This window comes from Neopelma chrysocephalum, unplaced genomic scaffold (genome assembly GCF_003984885.1).
Source record: "Neopelma chrysocephalum unplaced genomic scaffold, ASM398488v2 Primary Assembly neopelma1_261, whole genome shotgun sequence".
Taxonomy (NCBI): domain Eukaryota; kingdom Metazoa; phylum Chordata; class Aves; order Passeriformes; family Pipridae; genus Neopelma; species Neopelma chrysocephalum.
In genome coordinates, this window is record NW_020897923.1 from 1 (window position 1) to 9916 (window position 9916).

General features: G+C 56.6%; 1 protein-coding gene across 1 annotated transcript; it reads right to left on the reverse strand.

The window, feature by feature from the left end:
• Window positions 1–3169: 3169 nt before the first annotated feature.
• On the reverse strand, window positions 3170–9623 carry LOC113977803. Its single transcript, XM_027704226.1, has 16 exons — window positions 9137–9623; window positions 8861–8925; window positions 8606–8746; window positions 7286–8353; window positions 6917–7200; window positions 6506–6653; window positions 6107–6294; window positions 5881–6018; window positions 5591–5705; window positions 5282–5419; window positions 4857–5036; window positions 4578–4733; window positions 4319–4420; window positions 4097–4199; window positions 3936–3992; window positions 3170–3635 (listed from the first exon to the last, which is right to left on the reverse strand). Exons 1-16 carry the CDS (start codon window positions 9264–9266, stop codon window positions 3439–3441), a joined length of 3210 nt encoding a protein of 1069 aa, XP_027560027.1. The 5' UTR covers window positions 9267–9623; the 3' UTR covers window positions 3170–3438.
• Window positions 9624–9916: the final 293 nt, after the last annotated feature.

Below are 9916 nucleotides of genomic sequence, written 5' to 3' on the forward strand. Positions count from 1 at the left end.
AAGGAACAAATTGTTTAATCCAGTGTAAAGAAATCAGAGTAATCAGTTATTTAATTCAGAGTAAAGAAATCAGAGGAATAAGTTATTTAATTGAGTAAAGAAATGTGAGGAATCAGTCATTTATTCCAGTGTTAAGAAATCAGAGAAATAAGTTATTTAATTCAGTGTTAAGAAATCAGAGTAATTAATTATTTAATTCAGTGTAAATAAATCAAAGGAATAAGTTATTTAATCCAGTGTTAAGAAATCAGAGGAATGAGTTATTCAATTCAGTGTAAAGAAATCAAAGGAATAAGTTATTTAATCCAATGTTAAGAAATCAGAGGAATAAGTTATTTAATTCAGTGTAAAGAAATCAGAGGAATAAATTATTTAATTCAGAGCAAAGAAATCAGAGTAATCAGTTATTTAATCCAACGTTAAGAAACCAAAGGAATGAATTGTTTAATACAGTGTAAAGAAATCAGAGGAATAAGTTATTTAATTCAGTGTTAAGAAATCAGAGGAATATGTTACTTAATTCAGTGTAAAAAAATCAGAGGAATAAATTATTTAATTCAGTGCAAAGAAATCAGAACAATAAGTTGTTTAATTCAGAGTAAAGAAATCAGAGTACTCATTTACTTAATTCAGTGTAAAGAAATGAGAGTAATCAGCTATTTATTTTAGAGCAAAGAAATGAGAGGAATAAGTTATTTAATCCAATGTTAGGAAATCAAAGGAATAAGTTATTTAATTGAGAATAAAGAAATCAGAGGAATAAGTTATTTAATTCAGTGTTAAAAAATCGGAGTAATCATTTAATCCAGTGCTAAGAAATCAGAATAATGTTATTTAATTCAGAGCAAAGAAATCAGAGGAATAAGTTGTTTAATTTAGTATAAAGGACTCATGAAAAATAACCATGAATTGGGTCCCAAACCTGATCCACGTGGTCAGAAATTACCCTAAAAAAGGCTGGAAGAAGGACAAGGATCGAGGAAGTGAATATGAGATTTGTTTGGAAATTAAAAGGTTTTGATATGGCTTCTCTTCTCCAGGCTGAACAATCCCAGCTCTCCCAGCCTTTCCTCCCAGCAGAGCTGCTCCATCCTCTGATTATCCTGGTGCCTCCTCTGGACCCATCCCAGCAGATCTGTGTCCTTAGATATGTTCAGATCTCCATCCATCTCCACTCCAGCTTCTCTGGGAATTCCATTCCAGCCCCTCCCCACCCTCCCAGCCAGGAATTCCTTCCCAATCTCCCATCTCTCCCTGCCCTCTGGCAGTGGGAAGCCATTCCCTGTGTCCTGTCCCTCCATCCCTTGTCCCCAGTCCCTCTCCAGCTCTCCTGGAGCCCCTTTAGGCCCTGCAAGGGGCTCTCAGCTCTCCCTGGAGCCTTCTCTTCTCCAGGTGAACCCTCCCAGCTCTCCCAGACTGGCTCCACCCTTGATGGATTCCCATTAATGGGAACACCCATATAAAGGATATTCCCCCATCCCAGGGCTGTAAATCTGTGGCTCTGAGGATGGTTCAACCAGGAATTCCTTCACCAGTAATTCTGGGACTTGAAATCATGTGGAAAGTCTGTCTGGATTTAATAGAGAAGATGTAAAGGATGTGAAGAAATCATGGAATCCCAGAATGGTTTGGGTTGGAAGGGATCTTAAAGATCATCCCATTCCACCCCTGCCATGGGCAGGGACACCTTCCACCAGCCCAGGTTGCTCCAACCTGGCCTTGGACACTTCCAGGGATCCAGGGGCAGCCACAGCTTCTCTGGGAATTCTATTCCAGCCCCTCCCTACTCTCCCAGCCAGGAATTGCATCCCAGCCCTTGGAGCCTCTCCAGGGCCTCCTCTGAACTCGCTCCAGCAGCTCCACATCCCTCTGATATTGGACTCCAGAGCTGGAGGCCACACTGAGACTCTTCCCAATAATTCCATGGCTATTTAGGGACACCTGGGCTGCTCCAGTGGCAGCACAGCTCCCTCCTGGACCTCACATTCCTCAGTTTTGATGTCAATCCCAACAATTTGTGCAGAAGTTCCAGGGAGGTTCATCTCCCTGTATTGCCTGAAGGCCCATCCTGTATCCAGAGGAGCCTGATATTCCCTGGAAAAAAGCTGTGTAAACATCATTCCAAAGGATTCGCAGCCTGTGCCAGGAAGTTTCCTCTGGGCCCAACCCAACAACATTTTGAATTCCTGGAGAGCATTTTCATTTTCTCCTGATGAAGAACCTCCAAAGGCAAGAACATGGGAGAGTGGGGAAGGGTCAAGAGGCAATTAAGAAAAAATCTCATTTTTCACTGCTGGAAAAAGCAGTTAATTAGATAAAACAAGTGGAAAAAAAAGAGAGAGAGAGGGAAGAGCTGAGGTGCAATTTGGCAAATTTAAAGAGCTTTCTATCAAACGGATTGATTGGGAGGCTAATCATAATCAGGGCTCTTGGATTAGCAGTTAATTGGTGGAATCAATTAATAGGGGTGTTTTTCACAGCACACTTTGCTCCAGAGCACAGGGATTTGGTTGCAGAGTGTTTTTGGAGATAACAGATGCTGGATTAGGGGTTGGGAATGATCCCCTGTCAATCCAACAGCTCTGTTGGTCCCTCCTTTCAGGAATTTCATTTTTAAGGGATTTTTTTTTTAGTGTCCGAAAGGGTTATTTTAATTCCCTTCTTGCTGCCTCTGCACTTTCTCGGTTTTTTTACATTAAAGAACAAATTATTCTCCCAATAACTTTCGAGTGCTCCCTCAGAGGGTTCATGGAATAATCTCCTCTCCGGAGGTTGGGCAGCAACCAGGGGGTTGATCCAGGGGTTCAGAATAACAAGCTCCCTCTTATTTTTGTCATTTTTTTCTTTTTTAATTTTAATATTATTATTATTATTATTATTATTATTATTATCATCATCATATCAGCAAATGTCGTGCTACATACTTCAAGAAAACTTGGTGGGACTGGGGATGCTCCAGGAGGTGAACTTTGGGAATCTGGGATAGCTGGTGTTGCCCCTTTCCCAATCACTGGGATGGATTTCATGGGAAGATAAAAACGGGCTCAGATCCGTGGCTTTAGGATAACAAGTTGCTCTGTGTTAATTTTATAATTTCTTTAATTTTAATTTTAATTGATTTATTATTATTCTATCAGCAAGTGTCGTGCTACGTATTTAAATGATCCAGGGGTTCAGAATAATGAGCTCCCGTGTCCCTGGGGGTGTGTGCCCACGGCACAAGGGGCAAAAGAAAGGCAGAAGTGGGCCCGTGAGCTGCAGGGCTGAGGGTTTGTGCCCTTTCAGTTGCACCAAGACACAGATAAAGGGGAGAAAGTGAATGTTTATTAAGGTCAGGGGAAGGGGAGGGATGAAGTGGGGTGAAGAGAAGGGAATGGAAGGGAGGGAGCCGTCCCTGGGGCTGCAGAGGCCAGGAGCTACCTGGCCTTGCGGGCTGGCTCAGTTGGGCCCAGCATCAGCTGCAGCTGCAGCCGCGCTGAGGAGTGGTCCCTGGGCTGTGGTGGGGGGCTGTTGCAGGGACATTGGTCGTCTCAGCGGGGCAGGTGGAGTTCTGATGGCACGGCTGTAAGTGGCCATGAATGCAGCTCTCATGCTGGATGTGGAGGGGCAGTCGTCCTCGCTCATGGCTGCAAGGGCTGGAAGAGAGAGGAAGGGAGCCGGGGTCAGAGCGCGGCTGTGCGGGGACCCCAGGAGCCCCTCCTGCCAGGGCCGTGCCGGGCAGCTCTTGGCACGGCCAGGAGGGAGCAGGGGCCAAGAGGATGAGCGGGAAGGTGCTGGGCACCCATGGGCACCCTGCCCCTGCCACGTGTGTGTGCTCTGGCCACGGCGTGCAGGGAGCAGAGCCCTGTGCAGGCGGGGCAGGGATTGCAGCTCCCTGCCCAGGGTCTGTGCTGGTCCCCGGCAGCCCCCAGGGAGGCCCCGCTGCCCTCACTCACCCTTGAGGATGGGCCACAGGTCTTGCTGCTCCTCCCTCATGTGCCAGCCGGCGACCCCTGGGAACACAGAGGCTGTCAGGGCCCAGGGGCACAGCTCCCCCCAGCCGGGGCCGGGGCCGAGCTGCAGCGGGACGGGGAGGGACCGCGGCCTTGGGGCTCACCCATGAACCTGACGGCCGCCTCTCGCAGGGGCTCCTGTGGGCTCTGCAGGTAGGGCAGGGCCTGGTGCAGGTGCTGGCCCCTTCCGCTCACGTCCTTTTCCATCTGCAGAGAGCAGGGGGGTGTCTGTGGGGCAGCAGTGGGCAGGGGCACAGGGCCAGCCCCGCACACTGGGCATCGGGGGCTTCTCCAGCCTGGGGCTGGGCCTTGGCGCTCGTCCTTACCAGGCAGTCACAGAACCTGAAGGGCTGCTCCGTCTTCAGCAGCTGCTCCAGGTCCTTCCTGTGGAGGAAGCTTGCAGCCCAGAGCAGCGCTTCCCGAGCGGCCTGCAGAGCAGCAGAGAGCGGGGCATGGCACCACAGCCCAGGGCACAGCCCCTGCGTCCCTGCTCCAAGGCCAGCAGGAGGCTGGAGCCCTTGAGGCCCCAGGGCAGGAGGCAGCCCAGCCCCTGGCCCGGGGACACCAGAGCCCAGCAGTGCTCACCTCTGCCACGCGCTGGTTCTCGTCCTGCCAGCGGAAGAACAGTGGGACCAGGCTCTGGCGCACCTGCACCTCCCAGGGCTCTGTTCCCTCTTCCGCCAGCAACTCCATCACCTCTCGGAAGAGGCGAATGGACAGCAGCTGCACGTGGCTGTTGTCCTGGGGCCAAAGAAGACACAAAGAACTCAGCACTACCTGCTCCATGCCCAACAGGCCCAGATCTGAAACCCCCCCAAGATTCCTGGCAGCACCCAACATCTGTGGCTGAGCACAGAGCCTTACATTGTCAAAGACTGGCCGGAGCACCTCAACCAGCCTCAGGGCAGTGGAGCTGAATTCTGCACTGTCTTCCTCATCCTGGAGCACATTCCGGAACAGGGAGAGGGTCATCCCGACCAGCTCTCCATCTCCATCACGCAGCAGCTCCAGGAGATGCTCAGACAGGCTGCAGATTCCTTTGGCCTGTGTGGAACACAAGGCTGTGCTGGGAAGCCCTGAACAGCTGCCCCACCAACCCCACTCTGGCACTGCAAGCCCACGCTGCTGCCCCGGGGCCCAGAGGCCAAAGGCCTGTCCCACAGGGCCTGGGCAGCTGGAGAGGGAGGCAGGAGAGCTGGGAGCAGCTCCCGAAGCCCAGCCAAGGCCAAGCCACTGCCCTTCTCAGCCCCAGGCTGCCCATGTGGCTTCAGCCCCTTCCCCCTTCTCACCATGGAGGGATCCACGCTGAGCACCAGGAGCCCTCGCAGAGCCAGGCGCCGCCTCTCTGGGCACTGGCTCTGCAGGTGCCTTGCCAGGATCCGCAGGACACTGTCGTGGCCGGTGCTGACGTCCAGATAGTCGAGGACCTGGAAGGCAGAGAGCAGTGCCGGGGTGGCCGGGCGGCAGGAGCGCGGAGCCGGCCAGGGCTGTGCCCAGGCAGCAGCACAGGGCACAGGCACCGTCCCGGGCAGCTGCGGCTGCCAGAGGGCAGAGAGGGGGAGGCAGGCGGGCCAGGCAGCGCTGGCCATCAGGCTCACCTCGACAAGGAAGGCCAGGGCAGGCAGCTCCCAGCGGGGCCCCTCCCTGCTGAGCAGCCCCAGCAGGTGCCTTGCCAGTGGGCCATAGGAGGGGACCAACACGCGCCGCATCTCCCTGTCAGGGCAAAAAGGGAACCCTCGGCCCTCAGTCGGGTGGGCAAAGCTCTGCCAGCACTGGCTGGGCCGTCCCTCGGGGCCAAGGCCCTCTGTCCCACGCCCACGGGGGCTGTGTGGGCTGCCCCGTGCCCAGGGCAGAGGTGCCGGGGGCAGCGGGGACAAGGCTGTCTCACCTGGCCAGCAGCCCCACTGCGTAGTGGTGGGTGTCAGCAGAGAGCAGCGCGTCCCAGCCACGCTTGCGCTCCACTGACACCAGCTCCTGGTCCCACTGCAGCCGCCAGAGCAGGGCCTGGATGGTCTGGACCACAAAGCTGTGTGCAGAGCAAAGGCCACGTCATGCTGGGAGCCCTGGCCCCAGCCCCCAGGGCACGGCAGGGAGAGGGGACGGGCATGGAGCACCTGTTGGGCTGGGTGGGAAGGCCGTGTTGCTCCTGGACTCCCCTCCAGAAGGTGCTGACCTCCTGTGGTATCTCCTCTGTGCACATAGAAACTTGACAGAGCAGAGCCAGGAGGAGACGAGGGGCATGAACCAAGAGTGGATCTTGGCACTGGGGCTCCTGGACCATCAGCCACAGGGCCAGGGTTGCCTGCAAGAAAGCCACACAGACACATCATCAGTGCCCAGAGGGAGGGAGAGGCCAGGGAGAGCCAGGGGGAGCAGCCGTCCTGCTGCCCCTGAACCTGCCCCTCAGCCCCATTTGCAGCCCAAGGCCTGAGGGAGATGCAGCAGTGGGGGAGGATGGAGAGTCGCTGCAGAGGCGACGTGGGGAGGAGCAGAGGCCACTTCCAGAAACTCACAGCCAGGGCAAAGACGTCCTCGTGGTCCCCGTTGGAGGTGGACACGCTGTGCAGTGGCCAGTCCTCCATCACCCCCAGCAGTGTTGGCAGCACCTTGTGCACTGTGGTGGCTGAGGAGGCGATGGTCCTCCACAGGATTGCAGCAGCTCTGTGGAGCCAGAACTCTGGGTCAGGGGGGTCTGGGCCGTGGCAGCTGTGGGGGCCCAGGTGATAGAGCCACGGTGCCTTGAGGGGCAGGGAGGGCACATGGCAGCAGGATCGGGGACTGACAGGTCAGGGCTGGGAATTGGAGGGGTCAGAGGGTCCTGGAACTGTGGGTGAGTCTGTCAGAGCAGGAGGGACAGGCTGGGCAGGGGGCTGGGTTGGAAAGGCTGGTGAGCCCTGAGGCAGCAAAGCAGCTGGGCCCTGTACCTGTCACACGCTGGGGCACAGCGCAGGAGAGTCGTCACCACCTGCCCAGGGTGTGCCTGGGCCAGCCTGCGGATGGCAGTGGGCGGCCTGACCTCTGCAGACTCCCGGCACGTGAGCCACTGGTGGATGGGGCTGACGCTGGCCGGCACCTGGAGGGGAGTGGGGGACACTTGGAGAGCTGCCAGAGCCAGCAGGTTGCCCAGCTTGGTGTGGGAAGGGCTTCCCTTCCCACCACACTCTGCTGGCCTCAAAGGCTCCGGGGACCACAAGACCCCTGGGGGGCTCTAGCCCTGGCCACAGGCTGCTTACTTCATTTGGATTGGAGGCAGTTTTCTCTTCCAAAACGTCCACACTGGGAGCATCAGTCACACTCTGCGTGGGCGTGCAGTCAGTGTCTGCGATGCCCTCAGTCGTGTCGTCAGCCCCGACATCAGTTGGTGCCGTGTCAGAGCTTCTCTCGGTGTCAGTCAGCGCGGTGTCACAGGTATCTGTGCCATCCATCGGTGCCAGGTCAAAAATTTGTGTGTCCTCAACTGCTGCCGTGTCAGAGGTTTCTGTGCCATCCATCGGTGCTGTGTCAGAGGTTTCTATGCCCTCAGTCTGTGCCGTGTCAGAGGTGGCTGTGCCATCCACTGGGGCCATGGCAGAGGTGACTGTACCATCCATCGGTGCCATGTCAGAAGTTTCTATGCCCTCGGTCTGTGCCATGTCAGAGCTGTCTGTGCCATCCATTGGTGCCGTGGCAGAGGTGGCTGTGCCATCGAATGGTGCCATGTCACAGGTTGTTGTGCTGTCAACCAGTGCCACAGCACAGTTGGCTGCACAATTGATTGCTGCCATGTCGGTGGTCTCTGTGCCATAAGTTGCTGCCATCTCTGAGGTTGCTGTGCCATCAGTCAGCGGCATGTCACCGCTGGCTACACAATCTATTGGTTCCATGTCACTGCTGGCTGCACAATCCATGGATGCCACGTCACCACTGGCTGCACAATCTATTGGTGCAATGCTGACATCAGGCTCTGCCTCGAGCTCGGCTACGCTGGTGTCAGGCTGTACCACACTCTGCATGGGCGTGCAGTCAGTGTCTGCGATGCCCTCAGTCGTGGCGTCAGCCCTGACAGCAGTTGGTGCCGTGTCAGAGCTTGTGTCGGTGTCGGTCAGCGCGGTGTCACAGGTGGCTGTGCCATCCATCGGTGCCAGGTCAGAAGTTTCTATGCCCTCGGCCTGTGCCGTGTCAGAGCTGTCTGTGCCATCCATTGGTGCGATGGCAGAGGTGGCTGTGCCATCGAATGGTGCCATGTCACAGGTTGCCGTGCTATCAACCAGTGCCACGTCACAGTTGGCTGCAAAATCGGTTGCTGCCATGTCGGTGGTGTCTGTCCCATCAATCACTGCCGTGTCTGAGGTTGCTGTGCCATCAACCGGTTCCATGTCACCACTGGCTGCACAATCAATGGGTGCAGTGCTGTCATCAGTAGGTTCCATGACACAGTTGGCTGCACAATCAATTGCTGCCATGTCCGTGGTTGCTGTGTCATCAGTCGGTGCCATGTCCGAGGTTGCTGTGACATCAACCGGTTCCATGTCATCGCTGGCTGCACGATCAATTGGTGTCATGTCACCACCGGCTGCACCATCCATGGGTGCCAGGTCACCACTGGCTGCACAATCAGTTTGTGCCATGCCACTGCTGGCTGCACAGTCTCTCGGTGCAGTGCTGCCATCAGGCTCCGCCTCGAGCTCGGCTGCGCTGGTGTCAGGCTGTGCCGTGAGCTCGGGCGGTGCGGTCGTGGCTGTTCTGCGCCGAACTCCCACGAATCTCAGCAACCTCTGCAGGAGAAGAAAGGGCAGGGAAGAGAGGGAAGTGGCCTGGAGTGCTCTGCCAGCAGTGCCAGGCGGAGCAGGGACAGCAGGCCCAGCCCAGGGGGGGATGGCTGCGGGTACCTGAACTGCCCTGCGGAAGCGGCCACGGGCGCGGTCCTGCTCTTCTGGGCGGTCCCGGCCTGGATCTGGCAAAGAGCGAGCGCAGTCAGAGCTGAGGGGCCGCGGGAGAGGCCAGAGAACACAGCCCTGCCCTGCACTCCACAGGCAGGGCCAGCCCTGGGATGCCCAGGGGATGGAGCACGGATGCTGGGGGGATCAGCCTTGGCCCCCCTTTCCCCCTCCCTTTCCCTGGGCATGTCCAGAGGGGACGGGAAGGGGCCCAGCTCCAGCACTCACCCTGCTGCAGTGGCTGGAAGTGCTGCACCTCCTCCTCCTCCTCTTCCTGTGCTGGGCCAGCTCCAGGGCCTCTCCTGTTGTTCCTGTTCCTCCGGAGCAGCGGGCACAGGCCGAAGCATCCCCCCGCCATGGCACAGTCTGGTCTCGAGGGCACCTGCGGGAGAGAAACCTCGGAAAAACCCCTGGAGGCCAAGGGTGACACAATGGCCTGCGGGGCTCCTGCCACAGGGACTGGGGATGGGTAGGAACAGCCCCTGGTGGCAAAGTCTCAAAAATGGCCTCAAGGGCCACTGCCACAGGGGCTGCTGATGGATTGGAAAAGCCCCTGGTGGTAAAGTCTTAGAAAATGGCCTCAAGGGCCACTGCCACAGGCACTGGTGACTCCTCGGAAAAGCTCCGGGTCACCAAGGCCCGTGGCCTGGCCTCGAGGGCCACTCCCACAGGGAGTGGGGTCACCTGAGAAAAGCTCCTGGTTCCCAACTCCTGGGGTCTGGCCTCGAGGGAAGTTGTTCGAAGGAAAGCTCTCAGAAACGCTCCTGGTCGACAAGGAATGAGTTGGCTGTGAGGAGGCTCCTCACAGCACCGCTCTGTCCCGTCCTGCCCAGTCGCCCGCTCCGAGCACGGTGCCGTGGCCGCGTTGCCGCCAACACCTTTATCACCACGTGTCACAAAGGACACCGTCCCATCCCCTGGGCGACGGCCACCCTGTCACAAAGGGCCCTGTGACACACTGCCACAGGCCCTGGGGCCTCCCCCAGCCCGGCCAACCTGCCCCAGCGT